Consider the following 23,516-nt stretch of genomic DNA (forward strand, 5'->3'; position numbering starts at 1 on the left):
GCCTGAGGATTTGGTGGATTACCTGGCTTTTGCCTAACCTCAGGCCTGTGGTGAGGTGTACACTGGGGTTTCCCTGCTGGGAAATAGCCCATAGAGAGCACAAGTCTCTGGGGGTGTTTTTTTGGCTGCTCCCGCAGCATGCAAAAGTTCCTAAGCCATGGAGTTCCCGTTGTGGCTCAGTGGTTAACGAACCCGACTAGTATTCATGAGGATGCAGGTTCAATCCCCGGCCTCACTCAGTGGGTTAAGGATCCTGCATTGCCGTGGCTGTGGCGTAGGCCGGTAGCTACAGCTTCAATTCAACTCCTAGCCTGGGAACCTCCCTATGCCACAGGTGCAGCCTTAAAGAGACAAAAAAAAAGTTCCCAGGCCAGGGATAGAACCCCACACCACAGCAGTGACAATGCTGGCTCCTTAACCTCTGCACAAGGCAACTCCCAGAAGTCTGTTTATGTCCCAAGGGAGCAGGCTCAGCGGCCAACCCCTGCTGAGCCTTTAAACTCAAGCCAGATGGTTTTGCCAATTTTGTGGCTGAAATACACCTGTAAAGCCTATTTTTTGTTCTTTTTAGGGCCGCACCTGTGGCATATGGAAGTTCCTAGGCTAGGGGTCGAATCACAGCTACAGCTGCCAGCCTATGCCACAGCAACGCAGGATCCGAGCCACAACTTCGCCCTACACCATAGCTCATAGCAGCACTGGATCCTTAACCCACTGAACGAGGCCAGGGGCCTAACCCACATCTTCATGGATCTTAGTCTGGTTCCTTAATTCTGAACCAGGAAGGGAACTAATCCTCCCTCCCCCTTTTTTAACTCTAGGCCTCAGCTTTGGGTGTAGGGGGAGAGATGAGGGCCCTGGAAATTGCTCTGGTGCTCAAGGGGTTTGAGAGTGACTTGTGTGATTGATGCAAGTTTTCTGATGGTTTTTCAATTTTTGCCCAAACTATGAAGCAGTTAGTAGGACTGTGAAGTAAGGGAAACGTTTTCTGACTTCACCCCTACAGAGAAGGGCCCTTCAGACCCTAGGGTCCCCTCTAGGTGTCCTGGGGACTCTTCCAGGCCACAATCCCCAGGTTCGCTCTGGAAAGGGAGTTAACTCCGAAGGGGAACGGCCCACACGGAGGACGTGGAGCCCCGAAAACCCTGGGATCGAGGAGTCCTCAAAGGCAATCAGAGGGTCCTCCTCGAGCGCTTTCCGAAGAGCCAGGTTGGGGAGCCCCGTCTCTCGTCAGGGTGGAGGAGGGGAAAAAGTGCCCGAGTGAAGCTGGCCTCGCGGGGCCGGCCTGCTGGGGGCGGGGCTTAGCGCGGAGAGAGGCGCGGGCGCCGAGCCTGAGGTGAGGCGGGTTGAATACTGCCGAGGCGGGACCCGAGGCGCGGCTGAGGCGGGACCGGCGGGCGGAAGAGGTGGGGGTGAGGCGGGACTAGCGGGAGGCGGGAGGCCCCGGGAGCTAGGGGAGGGGGAGGGGCGGGCGGAGGCCCAGGCCAAGAGCTGGCGTCGAGCGGCTGGAACCGTCCCCTAGTGCAGGAACCTGCGGTGTGAGGTGCGGCGGTGTGAGCGGCGGCACAGAGCATGTGCGGGCGGACGTCCTGCCACCTGCCCTTGGAGGCCCTCACCCGGGCCTGCGCCTACCGGGACCGGCAGGGCCGCCAGCAGCTCCCGGAATGGAGGGACCCTGACCGGTACTACCCCTCGTACAACAAGAGCCCGCGGTCCAGCACGCCGGTGCTCCTGTCGCGGCGGCACCTGGAGAAGGTGAGCGCTCCCCCCGCGCCGGCTTCTGGCTCCGCGGCCCCCCTCCTGCACGCCGACTTTATGTGCGCCTGTGTCCAAAGACACTTTTTAAGACAGCGTCCTTCAGACCTCACTGGTCATCAGGATCATTTCAGTATCTGTTTTCAAAAAAAGGAAAGTAAAAAGGGATTTCCTCGCCTCTTATCGTCCAGCTAAACCAGAATCTTAATCGCGCGATTAAGACTAGCGAATCTCAAAAAAAAAAAAAAAACAAAAAACAAAAAGACTAGCGAATCTCAAAGACCTTTTTGTTTTTTGTTGTTGTTGTTGTGTTTTTGCCATTTCTTGGGCCGCTCCCGGGGCATATGGAGGTTCCCAGGCTAGGGGTCCAGCCTACGCCAGAGCCACAGCAGCGCGGGATGCGAGCTGCGTCTGCAACCTACACCACAGCTCACGGCAACGCCGGATCCTTAACCCACTGAGCAAGGCCAGGGATCGAAGCTGCAACCTCATGGTTCCTAGTCGGATTCGTTAACCACAGAGCCACAACGGGAACTCCTGTTTTGATGTTTCTTGAACCGTGAAGTTTGTATGCCTTCTGCTTGCGTTTTCAATCTTTTTATGTTTGTCTTTTACTGGGGCTACAGTCTGAGGTGTTTGGTTTGGTAATCTGAAGTTTGGTTGCATTCATTGTTTTTATAGTGTCTATCCCCATAGCGTTGGAATGGTCAATAATTTATAATCATGTTTTGGTTCTTACCTCCTGAAAAAGAGTGTGTGTTTGTATGTATACATGCATATACACATGCAGTGTAATAAAAACGTTTATTAATAGTTTCTCCTTGTCTTAAATATTTTAAATATGTTGATATGTTTTTTAAAAAACATGTTTGATTTTTTTCCATCCTGGATTTTTATTTGGCCCATAATGCTTAGATCACTCTGTAAAGTTGATTATACCCCTGTCACATATACTTCAGAACTGTGGTGATAATACGGTCATCAAAAGAGAGATTTTATGTTATAGGATCAAGTTATTTTGAAATAAACCACCAGATTTTTTTGGTTGAATGAAGCCATTTACATGAAGTAGTTTATTCTTGAGCCAACAGTGGATGCATACTTCCCTGTTGAAACTAAGAAGACTTTTTTAATGAGAGGAAAATAAAAATAAAATAAATGTCATGGGGAACCTTGACTGGAAAAGGAAAAAAAAAAGTTTCAGAGGAAGGCATAATTTGAAGAGAGAGGAGAGTTAAGTGTATGAGGTTTATTATGTTTAAGCCTTGGTTCTCTTTGTACCACCTCTTTAGAATTGCAGAATGGATGTTAGCTCAAAGACATTTTTTTAACAGATGTAAAGACAAAAGTATAGAAATTGTGACTTGTCCTAGGTTACCCAATCAGTGAAGTACAGAGCCAGAACTGAGGTCCAGTCCACTGTCCCCACTCCAGTGGATACTCCCTGCAACTAGGAATGGGGAAAGTGGGGCCCTTAAGCTTGCCTAGCCCCTCTTCTGTTAGTGGCATGAAATTGCCGATGTAGTGTTTTGACTCCACATCTCTAGCAAATTTTGTAAAGATTGCTAGCGTTTCCTAATTTTGATAAATATTTGAGGTTTCGTTTTTTGAAACCTGTAAATTATAAACCGAAAATAGAACCATTTTAGCAGATCATGAATCCATATTATAGTGGCCTGTACTTGTGTATAGATTGTAACATTTGCATTTGAAACCAACGGTTTGCAAATTACTTCCTCTTTCATTTATTTAACCCCAGTGTTCCCAGCTGTTCTGGCCACAAGTTCATGAGAGTAGAGGAAAAGATGACTAATGTTGAGCAACATTTTCAGCATTTTGGCTTACAAGCCACTTTCTATTCATTGCTCCCATTACAAAGCAGTCCGACATTTAGGTTTGGTTTGCAGTTGTCCAGTTAACACACTCAAGTTGATCAGCGGAAATTGTGAGAGTAGGATTTTTTTTTTTTTTTTTTTTTTGGCCCTCCCCTCTTGTTTCGGGTTTTTGTTGTTGTTGTTGTTTGGTTGGTTTTGGGTTTTTTTGTCTTTCATCTTTGGCCTCCCTGTGACATATGGAGTTCCTGGGCCAGGGATCAGATCCAAGCTGAAGTCATGACTTAAGCCACAGCTGCGGCAGTGCTGGATCCTTTAACTCACTGTGCCGAGCTAGGGATTGAACATGGAACCCAGTACTCCAAAGAGGTCCCAATCTCACCACTGCAGGAACTCCTTGTTTCAGTTTTTTTTTATTATAAACAGATGTCCTTTTTGCCATCTATTTATTGCTGTGTTTTTTGCATTTCTGTGCTTTTTGTTGGTGACTTCCCTGTTTAAAATTGTCTCTAAGCATAGTGGTGAAGTGCAGTCTAGAATTTCTAAGTGCAGGAAAGGTGCAGTATGCCTTGAGAAGAAAATACACATGTTCAAGAGACTTCATTAGGACATGAGTTACTGTGGCTGTTGGTTGTGAGTTCAACATTAATGAATCAACAATATATGTTAAATAAAGTGACTTTAAACAAAAATACACAGAAGGAGTTCCGTCGTGGCGCAGTGGTTAACGAATCCGACTAGGAACCATGAGGTTTCGGGTTCTATCCTTGCCCTTGCTCAGTGGGTTGACAGTCCAGCGTTGCTGTGAGCTGTGGTGTAGGTTGCAGACACAGCTCGGATCCAGCATTGCTGTGGCTCTGGCGTAGGCTGGTGGCTACAGCTCCGATTGGACCCCTAGCCTGGGAACCTCCATATGCCATGGGAGCGGCCCAAGAAATAGCAAAAAGACAAAAAAAAAATACGCAGAAGACAGGTTATATATTGATGAGTTGATAAAAATATTGCCACCATAGGCTCCTGGCAACTTAACTCTGTATTTCCCTTAAGAGCAGCAGAGTTCCCTAATTCAGTGTTTGCAGCAACTTTGTAGAAGCTAACTGCAGTGTATAGTAAGAATGGACTCTCTATATATGAGGTGTGTGTGTGTATGTGTTTGTATGGAAAGGGGATATGTTCCTACAACAAAGACTGTGTGGCCTGCAAAGTCTACTGTTCTTAACATTCAGCATTTTATTTATTTATTCATTGGCTTTTGGGGAGGGGGGGCTGCACTTACGGCATATGGAAGTTCCCAAGCTAGGGGTCAAATCAGAATTGCCGCTGCTGGCTGACCTACGCCACAGCCACAGCAGTGTGGAAACTGAGCCATGTCTATGACCTATATACCACAGCCCACGGCAACACCAGATCCTCAACCTCTGAGCAAGGGCAGGTATCCAACTGGCATCTTAATGGATACTAGTCAGATTCATTGCCGCTGCTCTACAATGGGAACTCCAACACTTAGCCTTGTAGAGAAAAGCTTACAACATCTGATATAGAGACAATTACTCTCTCATCTCTCAGTGATGTTGGTTCTTTTTTTCCTTTTTTCGTCTTTTTTCTAGGGCTGCTTCCCGAGGCATATAGAGGTTCCCAGGCTAGGGGTCTAATCGGAGCTGTAGCCTCCAGCCTACACCACAGCCACAGTAACACCAGATCTGAGCCACGTCTGCAACCTACACCACAACTCACGGCAACACTGGATCCTTAACCCACTGAGCGAGGCCAGGGATAGAACCCGCAACCTCATGGTTCCTAGTCGGATTCATTTCTGCTGTTCCACGATGGGAACTCCCAGGGGCCCATTCTTCAAGCTGCCACAAATCCACTGTCATCTATAATTAAACACGTAATCTTTCCCAAAATGGAACCCCTTTTCAGATTTTTCTTTTTTGTTCAATAGGGCTATCGTTAAGTCTTAATTATCCACTTGCTAACCATTATAATTTCATTTTTTCCTTCTATCTTTTGTGTGTCTTTTATTCTGACTACTGTCACCAGACCCACTGTACCACTGTCGTAGATACACACTACATTCTGCTCACGTCTCCTCCCTCATAGTGTGCTGTAAGTAAAAGTCTGGAAAAACTCATGCACAGGCTTCATTATGTTCTCTCCTTCCTGTGAGGGGACACATCAAGCATGTTTGTTATCCAACAAAGAAAATTATACCAGAATGTATGCAGTGTTTGTGACCAGGGAAACCCGTTAGAAACTTAGGCCCAAGGTTTTTCCTGAGGTTTGATCACAAGGGCACTCTCTACCTAGCAAATACCCAAATTCCAGACTCCTAGAAGGAAAGCAGGTGCTCAGCATAAACCTCATTTTTTGCACAAACTAGGCCTCGTATACTATCCTTAGCAGTCAGGGAAAGGTGGAAACACTCAAAATCCGAGTTCTCAGATGCTAACAGAGAGCCAACCCTATAAGCAGACCTTCCTAAAAATAGCATCCTCAGGCTTGCTATAACTTCTGCACAAAACCACTTCCTGCACATTCTATTTTTTAATTATAGTTGATTTACAATGTAGTGCCAATTACTGCTGTATAGAAAAGTGACCCATATAGGTTCTTTTTCTCCTGTCATCCCCCATCATGGTCTATACCAAGAAACTGGACACAGTTCACTGTGCTATATAGTAGGACCTCACTGCTTATCATTCTAAATGTAATAGTTTGCATCTACTTACCCCAAACTCCAGTCCATCCCACTCACTCTCCCTCCCGCTTGGCAACCACAAGTCTGTTCTCCATGTCTGCGAGTCTGTTTCTATTTTGTAGACTGGTTCATTGATACCATATTTTTGATTCCACGAATAAGTGATAGCATATGGTATTTGTCTTTCTCTTTCTGACTTACTTAGCATGAGAATCTTTTTTTCCTTAGGGCCGCACCCACGACATGGAAGTTTCTAGGCTGGGGTGGAATCAAAACTACAGATGCCAGCCTACACCACAGCCAACGTGGGATTCAAGCCATGTCTGCAAATTACACCACAGCTCATGGTAACACTGAATCCCTGACCCAATGAGTGAGGCCAGGGATTGAACCTGCATCCTCATGGATCCTAGTCGGGATTGTTAACCACTGAGCCATGATGGGAACTCCCAGTATCAGAGTCTCTAATTGCATCCATGTTGCTGTGAATGGCATTAATTCATTCTTTTTATGGCTGAGTAGTATTCCATTGTGTATATGTAGCACATCTTAATCCATTCGTCTGTAGATGGACATTTACGTTGCTTCCATGTCTTGGCTATTGTGAATAATGCCGCATTGAACAGAGGGGTACATGTATCTTTTTGAATTGTAATTATGTTCAGGTATATGCCCAGGAATGGGATTGCCAGAGCATATGGTAGTTTTATTTTTAGTTTTCTGAGGAACCTCCATACTGCTTTCCACAGTGGTTGTACCAGTTTACATCCCCACCAATATTGTAGGAGGGTTCCCTTTTCTCCATACCCTCTCCAGCATTTGTTATTTGTAGATTTATTTGTGATGACTATTCTGACCAGTGTGAGGTAGTACCTCATTGTAGTTTTGATTTCCTGCACATTCTTGACATGGCCTCTAACTTCATATCTGGTCTTTCTTCCAATCTCTTCTCTGACTGAATTGTATGGCTCTAGTGGGAGCCAGTCCAAGAACCATCTCACCCTGTACCCTTCCCTTTTGCCCCTTCCAAGGAGCTAATACACTTCTCTGTTCCATCTCTCACACATCACTCTCCACTGAAGTTTTTTGACATTGCTTGTATGTACCACTTACGTGAACCTTAGCCTATAGATCTTATCACTTGTTTTTTGGTTTTGGGTTTTTGTTGTTGTTGTTGTTGTTGTTTTGTCTTTTTGTCTTTTTAGGGCCCTACCTGGGGCACATAGAGGTTCCCAGGCTAGGGGTTGAATCAGAGCTATTGCTGCCAGCCTACACCAGAGCTACAGCAACACCAGGTCCGAGCTGCATCTGCGACCTACACCACAGCTCACGGCAATGTGGGATCCTTAACCCACTGAGCAAGGCCAGGGATTGAACCCACAACCTCATGGTTCCTAGTCGGATTCGTTTCCACCATGCCATGACGGGAACTCCTCTTATTACTTGTTTTTATGTCTACGCAGCCTCACAAGTTACAGTGCAAGCCCTTTGAGATTTAAGTACCTTCCATGTGCCCCCATAGCACCCTGCGTAGCCCTTAATCGTTGCATGAACCTTATTGTATTATGGTTGTCAGTAATGTGTGCTTTTTGAAAGCTGGGACCACATGAAGTTCAGGACTTAGTACTATGTGTTTCCCATAGTAGGTAGGCACTGATTAAAGAAACTAAACTCTGTATTGCCCACCTTGCCCAAGCAGGATGACTTACGTTCTAATATTGCTAGAGAACTAAATTAGTCACATCATGATAAATCATTAAAATGGTTTTCAGAGCAAATCTTTTTCTTTTAATAATTATGTTCTTTGTATTTTGATACTAATGGTATTGTAATGCATGCATTAAATTTGGTTTTCTAAATTTCTTTATGGTCTCCTCACTGGCTCTTAACCTTTCCCGTGGCAGGGTGCAGACTCATCTGAGCGGATCATTGCTCCCATGCGATGGGGCTTAGTCCCATCCTGGTTTAAAGAAGCTGATCCTTCCAAGCTGCAATTCAATACAACCAACTGCCGTAGTGATACCATAATGGAGAAACGGTCCTTCAAGGTAGGTAGCTGGTGTTGGGAAAAGGCACATATTCTGATATTTTATCTAACAGAACTATCAGTGCCTTATATACCTGAGCAATAGTTCCAAAATGTGTTCCCAATTGTTAACATTGAGCCCTGTTCAGTTTATTACTGTGACAAAGTGTGCCAAAGTTGCAGTTTATTTTTTCCTCATATTCTGTTTGGTTGACTAGACTCAACTGGACAGTTTTTGCACAACTAGAGTGTCTCACGTAATTCTTTTTTTTTTTTTTCTGTCTTTTTGCTATTTCTTGGGCCGCTCCCGTGGCATATGGAGGTACCCAGGCTAGGGGTCGAATCAGAGCTGTAGCTACCGGCCTACACCAGAGCCACAGCAACGCGGGATCCGAGCCACGTCTGTAACCTACACCACAGCTCACGGCAATGCCAGATCGTTAACCCACTGAGCAAGGCCAGGGACTGAACCTGCAACCTCATGGTTCCTAGTCGGATTCTTTAACCACTGCGCCACGACGGGAACTCCTCTCACGTAATTCTAATCCAGAGATAGCTGGATGGTACAGGTGGCTTCTTTTTTTTTTTTTTTTTTTTTTTTGTCTTTTCTAGGGCCGCTCCCTCAGCATATGGAGGTTCCCAGCCTAGGGGTCTAATCAGAGCTGTAGCTGCCAGCCTATGCCACAGCCACAGCAACGCGGGATCTGAACCATGTCTGCGACCTACACCACAGCTCACAGCAATGTCGGATCCTTAACCCACTGAGCAAGGTCAGGGATCGAACCCGCAACCTCATGGTTCCTAGTCGGATTCGTTAACCACTGAGCCACAACGGGAACTCCCCAGGTGGCTTCTTGACCCACCTGTCTGACACCTCTCCTGGGATGAGTAGAGTAACCGAAGACTTTGCATACACATAGCTGGGGAGGTCTCACATGGCATCTGACTAACCTAGAGCTCATCATTCAAGAGAGTAGGGCAAAAGCTGCAAGGCTTTGTGTCCTGGCCTAGGCAGTCCTGGCAGTGTCATTTCTACTGCATTCCATTGGTTTTACAGAGCCAGACCAAGGTCAGTGTGGGAGGGGCCCGCACAGGATGTGAACATTGGTGTGCATGGCTTGCTGGGGGCCACCCTCAGAGACTAGCTACCAGAAGTTCCTATTCCTGTTATGTACATTATTTTATCCTTACAACATCTTATATATAAGAGAGGTACAGAGGAATTAACTGCTCTGAAGTCACACATTGGAGAATCTGAGCTTTGTTGTTGTTGTTTTAATGGCTGCACCTGCAGCATGTGCAAGTTCCCAGACTAGGGGCTGAATCAGAGCTGTAGCTCCAGTCTACAACTCAGCAGTGCGGGATCTGAGCCTTATCTGAGACCTGTGCCGCACCTTGAAGTAATGCTGGATCCTTAACCTGCTAAACGAGGCCAGGGATCAAACCCATATCCTCAGAGTCAGCGTTGGGTCTTTAACTGCTGTGCTACAACAGGAACTCCAGATGTGAGGTTTTTTGGGTTTGTTTTTTTCTGCGTTTTAGAGATGTGCCTGTGGCACATGGAAGTTCCCAGGCTAAGTACTGAATTGGAGCTATAGCTGCTGGCCCGTGCCTCAGCCATAACAACTCGGGATCTGAGGCATGTCTGCGACCTACACCACAGTTCATGGCAGTGCGGATCCCCCACCCGCTTAGTAAAGCCAGGGATCGAACCCACGTCCTCATGGATACTAGTTGGATTCGTTTGTGCCATGCCACGAAGGGAACTCCCCAGATCTGAGATTTTTGTTTTGCTTTGCCTTTTTTTTTCTTTTTTTTTTTTTTTTAAGGGCCTCATCTGCGACCTATGGAGGTTTCCAGGCTAGGGGTCGAATTGGAGCTGTAGCCACTGGCCCACACCACAGCCATAGCAACGTGGGATCTGAGACACATCTGTGACCTACCCCATAGCTCATGGCAACACCAGATCCTTAACCCACTGAGTGAGGCCAGGGATGGAATTAAAGTCCTTATGGATGCTAGTCAGATTTTTTTCCACTGAGCCAGGACGGGAACTCATACATTCTTTTTAAAATATTCTTTTCCATTATGGTTTATCACAGGATATTGAATTCCCTATGTATAGCTCCCTCTCCTATATAATAGGACCTTGTTTATCCATCCTGTATGTGATAGCTTACATCTGTTTACCCCAACTTGCCACTCCATCCTTTCCCCAACCCCCTCCCCCTTGGCAACGACGAGTCTGCTCTCCCTGTCTGTGAGTCGGTTTTCCGTTTTGTAGATAGGTTCATTTGTGTCATATTTTAGATTCCACACGCAAGTGGTATCACATGCTGTTTGTCTTTCTCTTTCTGACTTACTTCACCATGGCCCTCCTCGCTAAGACCATATCTTGCTCACGTTTTTCCCTCAGGTGCCTCTGAGTAAGGGAAGGCGCTGTGTTGTTTTAGCAGATGGATTCTACGAGTGGCAGCGACATCCGGGAACATACCAGAAGCAGCCATACTTCATCTACTTCCCCCAAATCAAAACAGAAAAGGTATCATTAGCAGCACTCACAGTAGATATTTAGATACAGAGAGCTAATCCAAAGAAAGCTGTTTTTTTCTTTTTTCTTTTTTCCTTTCTTCACATTTGTTTTTTGTTTTGGGGGGATTTTAGGGCCGCAGGTACAGCATATGAAAGATTCCGGGCTAGGGGTTAAATCAGAGCTGCAGCTGCTGGCCTAAGCCACAGCAATGCCAGAGCCACGTCTGCAGCCTACATCACAGCCTTTAACCCAATGAGCGAGGCCAGAGATCAGACCTGTGTCCTCATGGATAATAGTCGGTTTTGTAACCTGCTAAGCCACAATAGGAACTCCAAAATTCACCTTTTAAAAGTATGCAAGTCAGGAATTCCTGTTGTAGCTCAGCAAGTTAGGAACTGAACATAATGTCAGTTAGAATGCAGGATTTTTTTGTTTTTTGTTTTCTTTTTAGAGCCACACCCAAGGCATATGGAGGTTCCCAGGCTAGGGGTCGAATCGGAGCTACAGCTGCCAGCCTACACCACAGCAATGCAGAATCCAAGCCATGTCTGTGACCTACACTACAGCTCATGGCACCACTAGATCCTTAACCCACTTAGTGGGGGTAGGGATTGAACCCACAACCTCACAGTTCCTAGTCAGATTTGTTTCTGCTGCACCACGATGGGAACTCCAGGGTACGGTTTTGATGCCTGGCCTTTCGAGTGGGTTAAGGGTCTGGCGTTGCCGCAAGCTGTGGCATAGGTCACAGGTGCAGCTCGGATTCTGAGCATCTGTGGCATAGGCTAGTAGCTACAGCTCTCATTCAACCCTTACCCTGGGAACTTCCATATGCTGCAGGTGTGGCTGTGAGGAATTAAAAAAAGTCTGCAAGTCTTGTATATTTGGAGTAGTGTGGCCATCACTACTGTCTAATTTTAGAACATTTTCATCACCCCAAAAAGAAAGCCCATACCCATTAGCAGTCACTCCATTTCCTACTCCCCCTACCCCTGGCAACCATTAATCTACTTTCTGTCTCTATACGTTTGTCTATTTTGGACACTTCATATATATGGAATCATACAATATTTGGGTTTTTTGTGCCTGGCTTCTTTTACTTGACATAATGTTTTTCAGGTTCATCTCTGTAGCATGTATCAGCCTTTCATTCCTTTTTATGACTGAATAATCGTCCATCGTATAGATAGAGCACATTTTTGTTAATTCATTCATCGGTTGTTGAACACTTGGGTTTTTCTACTTTTTAGCTATTATGTATAATGCTGCTATGAACATTCATGCACAAGTTTTTACATGGATGTGTATCTTTTTTTTAATTTATTTTGTCTTTTCCAGGGCCACACTCGTGGCATATGGAGGTTCCTAGTCTAGGGGTCTAATCCATTGGTATGCATGTCTGTTCTCATGCAGTCCCACCCTATAACTCTATAGTAAGCTTTTAAATAGGAAAGTTTGAGTCCTCCAACTTGTTTTGGTTGTTGGGTTTCCTCAGTTTCACATGGATTTTAGGATCAGCTTGTTTCTGCCACAAGGACAGTTGGAATTTTGATAGAAATTGCATTGAGGAGTTCTCTTGTAGCTCAGTGGGTTAAGGATCTGGTATTGTCACTGCAGCAGCTTGGGTTGTCACTGTGATGTGGGTTTGATCCCTGGCCTGGGAACTTCCACAATCTACAGGTGCAGCCAAAAAAAAAAAAAAAAAAAGAAAAGGAGGAAGGAAGGAACTGCTTTGATCCGTACATCAATTTGGGGAATAGACCAGTTTACTATCTTTATCTTCCATTCCATGAACTCTTAGAGTGTCTTTCCATTTCTTAGATCTTTAATGTCTTTCAACAATATTTTATAGTTTTCATTGTGCAAATCTGGTACCTACCTGGTTGAGTACATCCCGAAGTCTAGTATTGAATAATACTTTTACCTCTTCCTGGGTGATGCAAGTACTTTGCCAAACTTTATCCTCAAAGTCAGTATACATAAATCAACAAAATTCAGTTACTAGCAACAAACAATTAGAAATAACAGCAAATTCATAAGCTGCTGGAAACAGTCTAGTAGAGAGCAGGGAGAAAGTACAAGTCACTAGAAGGATGTCCTTGTGTAGGTGAGATGGGAGGCAGTGAGATCCTGTGCACTTGTGGGCAAAACACATAGAGCATTTGGAGTTTCCTGGTGGTGCAGCGGATTAAGGATCTGACATTGTCACTGCTGTGGCACAGGTTCAGTCCCCTGGACTGGGAACTTCTGCATGCCTCGGGCGAGAGTATTAGAAAGTGGAGGGAAGGCAAGGTGTGTGAAGGTGGGGAGATGTTTGGAAGCAGGCAGATGGTCTTGTGAATGCTTCTGTTTTGTCAGGGAAATAGGCAAAGTCATCAGCTGAGAGTGAGGATGGGGAGAGGCTTGGATATTTGAGAACTGAGTGATTGTCAGTAAGTGGACAACAGAAATGGATTGGCATATCATTGATCCATCTGGATCTTGTGGTGTCTAAGGAATAAAGTAGGGGTTTTAACGTTCTTTTCCCCATTATTTACCTAGTCATTGCATTTCCATGCATTGAGTACTTTCATTCCCTTGTTATTTTCTTTCTCCCATTAGTACTGCTTTTTTCAACCCAGCCTTTTCTCTTCCATTTACCTAATCCCTCTGGATAAGAGTGTTTCCTTACCAGCTTATGGTAGTGCACTCCATACTATGGCTGCTCTATTTAGGGTTTTCCAACAGTGGCAAACTACTAGCTATAAGGGTAGAGCCATTTCTGCTTTTATTTGTGTCCAGTCAATACATTAGCCATGTGTTATCCACCTCCAGGGAAAAGGAGGGAAGCTTCCCTACAGCCAAGTCTCTGGACTGGAGAGGTGAGCCCTCTGAGGGTCCTACACAGCAGCGTGCTCCTCCCATAGTCCCTGGCTCCTTCCTGCCCTCTTCTAGGAGCCACTAAATGCATGGCCTTTGCTGTAGGTCTCTACCTGTCGGTAATCCCATCATTTGTCTCAGAGCAGCCAACACACTTGTCCTGGCTGTTTTGTTTTTCTAGGGATCGAGTTAGGCTGTACATTCAGGCTACCACCTTAGATTTTTCCACTGTGATTTTTTTCCATTTAAAATGAACTATAAGGGGAGTTCCTGTCGTGGCTGAGTGGTTAATGAATCCAACTAGGAACCATGAGGTTGTGGGTTCAATCCCTGGCCTTGCTCAGTGGGTTAAGGATCCAGCGTTTCCTTGAGCTGTGGTGGAGGTTGCAGACGTGGCTCGGATCCCTCATTGCTGTGGCTCTGGCATAGGCTGGTGGCTACAGGTCCATTTCGACCCCTAGCCTGGGAACCTCCATATGCTGCAGGTACAGCCCTAGAAAAGGCAAAAAAAGACATAAGTAAGTAAGTAAGTAAGTAAATAAATAAATAAATAAATAAATAAATAAAATGAACTGTAAGGACGTTCCCACATGGCTTACGGCCAAGAAATAAAATAAAATTAGAAATAAGGTGAACTGTAAGTCAGAAATTCTGGGGCTTATTTCTGGAGGAAGAGACATTTTGGGCAGAGGAAAGTTGCTTCAGTGAGACACAGGGGCATGAAGTTGCATAACGGCTTCATTTACAAACAGCAGGGCTTAATTCAAATTAACATTGTAAGTGAAAGCCAAAATGATGACCCAGAACAAGAAGGCCTGAGTACCAAATTGAAGATGTCAAATTTTATTGTGAAAGCATTAAGGAGCCATAAGGCCATTGCTTTGGTGAGTATTTTCCACCAGCCCTCTTACCTTTGTCAACAGTGGATCAGGAAGATGCATACTAAAAGGCATGGACTGAATCTAAAATGATTGCCTTGGAGTCCCTGTTGTGGCTCAGCAGTTAATGAACCTGACTAGGACCCATAGGGACACGGTTCAATTCCTGGCCTTGCTCAGCGGGTTAAGGATCTGGCGTTGCCATGAGTTGTGGTGTAGATCACAGATGCAGCTCGGATCCCACATTACTATGGTTGTGGTATAGGCTGGTAGCTACAGCTCCAATTTGACCCTAGCCTGGGAACTTCCATATGCTGCACCTATAGCCCTAAAAAATAAATAAAATGATTGCCTTGCTTTCAAGTCTGTAATACCACCCAACATGCAGGAGGAGGTGGCTGCTGACTAACTTGCTGTGGATTTTGCTTCCAGTCAGGCAGCATGGGCGCTGCAGACAATCCTGAGGACTGGGAGAAAGTCTGGGACAATTGGAGGCTGCTGACAATGGCTGGCATCTTTGACTGCTGGGACCCTCCAGAGGGAGGAGACTGCCTATATTCTTACACCATCATCACAGTAGAGTCCTGCCAAGGCTTGAATGACATCCACCACAGGCAAGTCACCCTTCTCATCCCGAGCCCGAGAGGATTCAGGGGAGCATTTGTCCTTTCTGCTTTTAGATAGGCAGCTTTTGGAATTCAAAGTTTTATAACACACAGATTTAGAGAGTAGGAAACTAAGACCAAAATACAGTTACACTCAGCTTACCTGTAACAGACATTCATTCTTAAAAACGACACAAAGCAAAATTGTACAGCAAAAACCATAGGACTTATGGGAAAAGTTGGATTAAGGGGACAACACTGAAAAACTTTGTCAGTGACACACTAAATAATAGGAATCTAATAAAAAAAAATTTCTGGAGTTCCCGTCGTGGCGCAGTGGTTAACGAAGCCGACTGGGAACCATGGGGTTGCGGGTTCGGTCCCTGCCCTTGCTCAGTGGGTTAACGATCCGGCGTTGCCGTGAGCTGTGGTGTAGGTTGCAGACGCGGCTCGGATCCCGCGTTGCTGTGGCTCTGGCGTAGGCCGGTGGCTACAGCTCCGATTCAACCCCTAGCCTGGGAACCTCCATATGCCGCGGGAGCGGCCCAAGAAATAGCAGCAATAACAACAACAACAACAAAGACAAAAGACAAAAAAAAAAAAAAAAAAAAAAAAAAAAAAAAAAAAATTTCTACAGTTTCATACATTAAATGGTTAAAAAATACATAGATATTACAATAAATGTGGCACTTTACCTTAAAAAGACCTGAAATCGGCTCGTAGAAGTGAGTGTCAGAAGAGTTGCAACTTGTCATTGTGAAATGATGGGAAGAAGATTATGCAAAATGTATTATCTTTTGCAGCCTTAAATTGTGGGCATGTTTCTCTGCCTTTGAACGGTGCCCCTTCCAGGCCTGTGGTTATAATAGATAGGCATTTCATCAGAATTGAACATTTAGGGAGTTCCCATTGTGGCTCAGTGGGTTAAGGACCAGATGTAGTCTTCATGAAGATGTGTGTTTGATCCCTGGGATATCTTTGTGAGAAAGCTTCCAGTTTTTCACTCTAACTTTCAGTCCGTATACTGAACAATCGTTTCATTGCTTCTGTTCCTTCAGGCCTGATGGGTACTGACTTCCTGACACTTGTTGCTGTTGTGCCAGCCATGGCAGCCCTTGGTCCCTGTGGTGGGCCCCTTCTTACTGGCTGCTTGTGAATAGTACATGTTCTCTTCTTGCTTTCAAGCTTCTCCTCAAGCCTTAAATGAACTCCATTTTCAAGCACTGCTTAGCATGTTTGAGCCAGGAAGCATAAACATGTGTGAGATATTGAATACTTTTCTTACGTATGCTATAGCTGCAGCAACAATGGATCCTTAACCTACTGCACCACAGCGGGAGTTGCTATCGGATTTTTTTAAATATACGGAGAAGTTTACAAATGCAAAATAAGAGCAAGACACAATTTTGGTGGATGATAGGCAGTGAGCTGAGGTAGCTGTGAGGGCTTGCAGTGTGTTTGTGTGTGTGCATTTTGTGTACTCTTACAAGGCTCACTTCTGCAGGCTGCAGTTTTTTGTGTTCACAGACAAAAAACTGTGTATAAGCAGTTGCAAAACTTGCATTATGCTTAAATTGCTCTCTAAGATACCAGTCACTTTGGAATGGATTTGCACTTTAAAAATAAGCATTAACAGGACTGACTATATTTGTGTAACACTGTCACAGTTTTTGCCAGATAACACATAGTAATTTTATGATGTTTTCCTGAAAAGAGTACTGTGCTGCACGTGTTGAATACCTGTGTTACTCCCCACTTGCCTTTTTTTTTTGTCTTTTGTCTTATTAGGGCCACACCCATGGCATGTGGAGGTTCCTAGGCTAGGGATTGAATCAGAGCTATTACTGCCAGCCTATGCCAGAGCCACAGCAACATGGGTTCCGAGTCACGTCTGTGACCTACACCACAGCTCACGGCAACGCCAGATCCTTAACCCACTGAGTGAGGCCACAGATGGGACCTGCATACTCATGGATACAAGTCAGATTCGTTTACCACTGAGCCATGATGGGAACTCCACCTGCCCTTGTCTTGAGCTTTTTTTTTGTTTGTTTGTTTTGGTTTGGTTTTTTTTGCCTTTTCTAGGGCCACTCCCATGGCATATGGAGGTTCCCAGGCTAGGAGTCTAATAGGAGCTGCAGCTGTCGGCCTACGCCAGAGCCACAGCAACACGGGATCCAAGCCACATCTGCAACCTACATCACAGCTCACGGCAATGCTGGATCCTTAACCCACTAAGCAAGGCCAGGGATCGAACCCACAACCTCATGGTTCCTAGTCGGATTCGTTAACCACTGAGCCACAATGGGAACTCCTTGAGCTTTCTATCTGAAATGATGCTCTCATGGGATAAAGTAGTTTTAGTTTTTGCTAATTTACCTTAAAATAAATTCCTGTTTCTTCTAATCTAAGACACTATCATTGATGTTAAATGTACCATTATTTTGTGTACTGTTAAGAAAAGTAAAGTGCTGCCAGTTACTGCCAATTAAACTATGATACAGTGCAAAGATGCCATTCATCATAAAATACATCTAGATTTCAGAGATTTTAAAATATTTATCTATTTATTTTGTTGTTTGTCCTTTAAGGGCTGCAGCCAGTGTATACGGAAGTTCCCAGGCTAGGGGTCGAATCAGAGCTGCAGCTGCCAGCCTACGCCACAGCCACAGCAATGTGGGATCTGAGCCACATCTATAACCTAACACCACAGCTCGAGGTAACACCAGATCCTTAACCCACTGAGCAAGGCCAGGGATCAAACTTGCATCCTCATAGATACTAGTTAGGTTCTTAACCCGCTGAGCCACAACAGGAACTCCTGGATTTCTGTTTTCTTTTGTCTTTCAGGGCCACACCCATGGCATTTGGAGGTTCCCAGGCTAGCAGTTGAATCGGAGCTGCAGCTGCTGGTCTACACCACAGCCACAGCAACAGGGGATCTGAGCCTGTTGCTCAGATGTCTTCCACCCCACACCATAGCTCACAGCAATGCCAGATCCTTAAACCACTGAGTGAGGCCAGGGATCGAACCCACATCCTCATGGATCCTAGTCAGATTCGTTAACCACTGAGCCACAACAGGAACTCCTCAGAGATTTTAATATCCTTTTTTTAAAAGTACACATTCGAGGAGTTCCCATCATGGCGTGGCTGTGGCTGTGGCGTAGGCCAGCAGCTACAGCTCCCTTTCAATCCATAGCTTGGGAACCTCCATATGCCGTGGGTGCAGCCCTAAAAAAAAAAAAAAAAAAAAAAAAAGTACACGTTTAATTTGTTGAAATGACATTATTAAAATAGATGTTTATGTGTATTTATCTCCTAAAATCAGCTGTATTACCCACCAGTGAAGTCTGCACATTCTTGGCAGGACATAAAAGTGGAAGCTAAACAAGGGATCATTTCCTACCATCATCCTGGGTACCAGGAGTCCTCTGATGCAGCCTCTTTGCTTTTCTGAGCCATACTTTCCTTTTGTTCACAATATGTGAATAGCTGTTTCTTACATAAATCTGATGTGGTGGTAAGGCTGGAGAGTGTTTTTGACAAACAGCTTTTCCGAGGTTTTCTCCCATTTAAGTCTAGACTTGAGCTTCAGAGATAGGTCACAGTTTGATAGCTGAGGAGTGCCCAATCCTGGCACTGGGTACTATCTTCACCATCAGACTGTGTAAGCTGGCTCTCCTGGTGTTGACTTTCTCACCCTGTTATTCTCAGGGGGCACAGGGCAGCAAGCCCCATGTGAGGCATAGAGGGAGGGTGAGCTGCTGCTTGTGACAGTTTGCACTTCAGCTGACAAGACCTCTCTCCCTCTCTTCCTCCCCTCCACTCTCCTTCCCTCATCGGATGATCTGACCACGGTCTTGATCTCACTGGCCAGGATGCCTGCCATATTAGATGGAGAGGAGGCAGTCTCCAAATGGCTGGACTTTGGCGAGGTCTCAACCCAGGAAGCTCTGAAGTTAATCCATCCCACAGAGAACATCGCCTTCCATCCAGTCTCTACCGTGGTGAACAACTTCCGAAACGATACTCCTGAGTGTCTGCTTCCTGCCGACTTACTCGTCAAAAAGGTGACTCTGTCATTTCTGAGTTTCCTATCTTCTATCAGTATGACCTGTTAGTTCAGTTTATGATATGGCCCTTTACAATCAGAGCTCTGATATAAACGACCTAGAATTCATCTTCCTGTGCATGGCAAGGTGGACCAGGGCAGTGACTCTCAAAGTGGGCTGTGACTAGGAGTCCTCAGAAGACCTCTTTCAGAACGTAAATGCCAGACCGTCTAGACCTTCTGTGTCACTATTCAGGGCTGACTTGGGCTTCTGGACTCCTAGAGGGTGATTGTGAGAAAGACAGAAACCCTTGACCTTCACTCTATTTCTGTCCCCAACCGAATGTGTGATTTTTTTTTTTTTTTAATGTCTCTTTTCTGTAACTGTCCTTTCCCAACTACAGTTGGAGGAATTCCAGTCCTCATTCTCTTTCAAGAGGATTTGAGAACATTCCTGCCATGAAATTTAACTTCTTAGAATTGGCAAGGATCTAGAAGATGGGTTTTTGTTTGTTTTTTGTCTTTTTTAGGGCTGCATATGAAGTTCCCAGGCTAGGGATTGAATCAGAGCTGCAGCTACCGGCCTACACCACAGCCATGACAACACCAGATCTGAGCCATGTCTGCAGCCTACACCACAGCTCACAGCAATGCCAGATACTTAACCACTGAATGAAGCCAGGGATTGAACCTGAGTCCTCATGGATCCTAGTTGATTTCATTACCACTGAGCCACAATGGGAGCTCCCAGAAGATGTGTCTGGAAGGGAAGGTGAACAGCAAGAAGCCTGCAGTTGAAAAAGATGTTTGAGAGCAAAGGCTGCCCCCTACTGACATCTGGGGGATAAAGATTTAGGAGTACTACCTGTTTCTGGGTGGCACAGAGAGACCTGAAGTAAGACATGAGTCTGGGTGTTCCAAAACAGGCTTAGGATGCCTGAGAAGTGTGAAGGACGATGACAACTAGAATAACTGCCTCCTTCCCCATTTTCCTTTTGTTTTTGAGTTTATTAAGTTCTCAAACTGTGTCATTTTCTTTTCACTCAGTTCTCTCAAACTCCTATGCCCGACACATTTATTCACTAGCTGTCCCTGAAAATGTAATTACATGTGTTCATTTTGCACTAGGTGCTGCCCCCTTTCTGCTATGGTCTTTACTCCAATTCTTTCAGAACCTTCAGCTCAGGGTTGGGGTGCAGGTACAGAAGGGAGCAGTGCTGGTGGAGGAGGCTGTGCAGTGAGAGTTACTCTGTTCAGCCTTAGGCTGAATCCTTATCATGGCTGTCTGAAATTATGCCTCACCAGCTCATTTCCCCACACTGCAAGGTCACACTGAATTGCATTCTTTCCCCCTCATGATTCTTCTTTCTCTGCACATCTTTGGAATGCCAGATGGCCTTCTTCTCTAATGGGTCCCACACTCCTCTAAGATCGGCTACCTCCTCCTTGTACCCCTCCAACACACTCAGTTGCTCCTCTCCTTCCCCACTGGGTTAGTGGCCCCACTTGGCCATTGCTAACGTCTTTCTTCCCTTGGAATTGGCCTTTTTCCAAAAGCTTGAACTGGGTGGTTTGAGCCTTCTGTTCTTTCTTCTAGGAGTTCAAGCCAAGTGGCAGTAGCCAGAAGATGTTGCAGTGGCTGGCCACAAAGTCACCAAAAAAAGAAGACCCCAAAACACCAAAAAAGGCAGAGTCAGATGTGCCCCAGTGGTCCAGCCAGTTCCTACAAAAGAGCCCAGGCCCCCTCAAAAGAAGCAGTGCAGGACTCCTGGAGCGATGGCTGAAGCAAGAGAAGGAGGAGGAGCCCATGGCCAAGCGGCCTCACACCCAAAGTGCAGGACTTTCAGACCAAGGCTTTCATGTGCCGCACTGAATGCCAAGGTGACAACAGGTTCCTGCACTTTGTGTGTGTGTATGTTGGGCAGGGGTTGCTTTGGAAGGAGGTAGCAGTGTTAGTTAATGGTTATGGCTTTTGGGGGAGTGGCTGTCCTGGTTGTGACCAGGAAACCCCATTGGAGCAGGTGGGTGGCCTGGGAATAGGAAGGGCCACCGTGTCAACTCGTGGTGGGAGGGGAAGGAGCTCCTGCGCCACAGCCCCTCCTGGTAGGACTGATAGACCTTCCCTCAGAGCCAAACCTATCCCAGTGTAGCTAGCAGAGGCCATCTTCTACCTAGCTTTTGGGCTCTTTCACTCTTGGAATTAAATTCTTAAAACATTGTGTTTTTTTTTCTGAATAAATTATATTTGAATAAGCTGTCTACATTTCAGAAAATGCTAGTGGGAGGAATGCTGGATCTCACTGTTTTCTCCTGGCATCAGTCCTAGGGAATGGTTTTTGCCACAAATGTGGGGCACTGGGATTTTCTGTGTACAAAAATGCTTTTCTTGAAAAATAGCAAGGCTTGGTGGGGGCTCTTTGTTGAGTTTCTTTTCAGTCTTAATACTTGGAAGCTGGAGTGCCTGCCAAGACCCTCCGGGTGTGGAGAAGCCCCAGGCACGGCCCTCGGAGCCCTGTCCGCGTTCGAAGCCTCTGAATGGAGTGGGGCACAACGGTTATGCGAACTTGGGGGCAGCAGGCAAGACTGCCCAGTGTTGGGCATCCACCCCAGCCTGGTCAGCACCCCTGCAGTTTGTTCTGCAGGCTTGCCTTTGGCGCCAGTTTATAATTAGATGTTTATCTGGGTACTTGTGACTGTCCCCCTCCCCTCTAAGATGACTGGGTCCACTTTCTCACTGTTAAACTTCTCCCCATGTGAAGAGCAGGCGTGCAGTCAAATCTGGGTACTGAAATGCGTGCACAGCCCTGGAAGCTTAGGCAGGTGCCACGCCTTGGTGGGCGAGAAGCGGGCCGCCCATGGGGGGGTGCTGGGCAGGAGGAGCCTTCGTGGGGTCCAGGGAACAGCCCCCAGGAGTGCCGAGGCGGCCCGCCCCCTCATCCCGAGGTGTGCTGGAGTACCAGCGCGGCAGCACACAGGCGGTTACTTGCATGCCGCTGCTGGGCCTATGCAAATCAGGGATCGCAACTCCACCAATCAGAGCGGGGCCCTGAGTGTACTTGCCAATGGGAGCGAGTGGCGCTGGCGGGGCGGGGGTCCCCGCCCCGACCCTCGGTCTCTGCATTCCTCTTCCGGTTGAGGTGGCGGCAAAGGCGGGGTTCTTTCACCGGCCTCTAGTTTTCTTTGGGCGCTTTTGCGTGGGGTTGGTGTTCTAGGAAGACACTTTAAAAATACAAACAGGAGTTTCTGACATGGCTCCGTGGAAACGAATCTAGACTATATCCAAGAGGACGCAGGTTCGATCCCTGGCCTCCCTCAGTGGGTTAAGGATCGGGCCTTGCAGTGAACTGAGGTGTAGGTTGCTGAGGCTGTGTTGCAGGCCAGTGGCTATAGCTCCGATTGGACCCCTAGCCTGAGAACTTCCATATGCAACGGGTGCGGCCCTCAAAAGACAAAAAAAAAAAATAATTAAATGAAGGGGAAAAATACAGGTAACTTTCTGAAATGTCGACTGCCACGACTTTTGTCATATTTGCTTCTAGTTTTATAAGCAATGAATTAAATTCCCTTTTTCTCCACTGTTTTTCAGGGTTGTCAGTTTGGTGGGGTCTTTTAGAAGAGGTATGTCTTCAGCGGTATGTGTCCTTTTCATTCACGTTTTTGTACCCTGACATAAATATGATGATAAAAGAACATTCTTGTATCAAAATATTGTTTTCTGAGTTTCAGGCTTATGCAAATGCAATTACCTTGGGCATTTCATTCTGCAGTCTTTTCCCCATCTGAATCATCAGTTTTACTAAATTGCTACTAGATTCAGGGGCATGTGATTCCCCACTTTACCACCTTTTGCCAGTACCTCATCCTGCTTGTTAGAGCAGTGCAGCATCCCTCCTGTCCTTTGTTTTAGACAGTGTCTCCTCCACTCCTGTGTACAATCCTTCTGGATCCATCTCCTCCTGCAAAGCTTGTGTACCTGAAGCCCAGTCCTGCTTTGTACAGACCCAGGCAAGGGAGAGGCTTGGCCTATAGGGCACAGCTTGACATAGGTAAGATGAGGGACTCCTGGCCTGGGAAAGGTGTCTCAGCTTGGAGAGTTTGGACAAGACCCTGCAATATGCCAGGAAAGCCCAGACAGTAGGTTGGTGAGAGAGGGTAGTGAGTGGCCTCAGACTCTCAGATCCCTTTTTGGTCTGCATGCCCTCCTCTCCTGCTTCTTAGTCAGAACATGGAGCATTCATGATGGGAAGTGTGGAACCTCATTCTCTGGGGAAAA

The 23,516-nt window shown here is 46.1% G+C and overlaps 1 protein-coding gene across 4 annotated transcripts; it reads left to right on the forward strand.

The window, feature by feature from the left end:
- Positions 1–1,452: 1,452 nt before the first annotated feature.
- On the forward strand, positions 1,453–22,949 carry HMCES (5-hydroxymethylcytosine binding, ES cell specific). Of its 4 annotated transcripts, none has more exons than XM_084989650.1 (6): positions 1,453–1,755; positions 8,193–8,336; positions 10,731–10,856; positions 15,017–15,198; positions 19,070–19,262; positions 22,830–22,949. In XM_084989650.1, exons 1-6 carry the CDS (start codon positions 1,573–1,575, stop codon positions 22,854–22,856), a joined length of 855 nt encoding a protein of 284 aa, XP_084845776.1. In that variant the 5' UTR covers positions 1,453–1,572; the 3' UTR covers positions 22,857–22,949. The 4 variants fall into 4 exon arrangements, with proteins under 4 accessions (XP_084845776.1, XP_013836113.3, XP_084845777.1 ...); XM_013980659.3 differs by lacking the exon at positions 22,830–22,949 and adding an exon at positions 20,841–21,496; XM_084989651.1 differs by lacking the exons at positions 15,017–15,198; positions 22,830–22,949 and adding an exon at positions 20,841–21,496.
- Positions 22,950–23,516: the final 567 nt, after the last annotated feature.

Source organism: Sus scrofa, chromosome 13 (assembly GCF_054392235.1).
Source record: "Sus scrofa isolate SSC_HxYL_T2T_F1_AM1 chromosome 13, Sscrofa_HxYL_maternal_Yorkshire_Landrace_v2.0, whole genome shotgun sequence".
NCBI classification, from domain to species: domain Eukaryota; kingdom Metazoa; phylum Chordata; class Mammalia; order Artiodactyla; family Suidae; genus Sus; species Sus scrofa.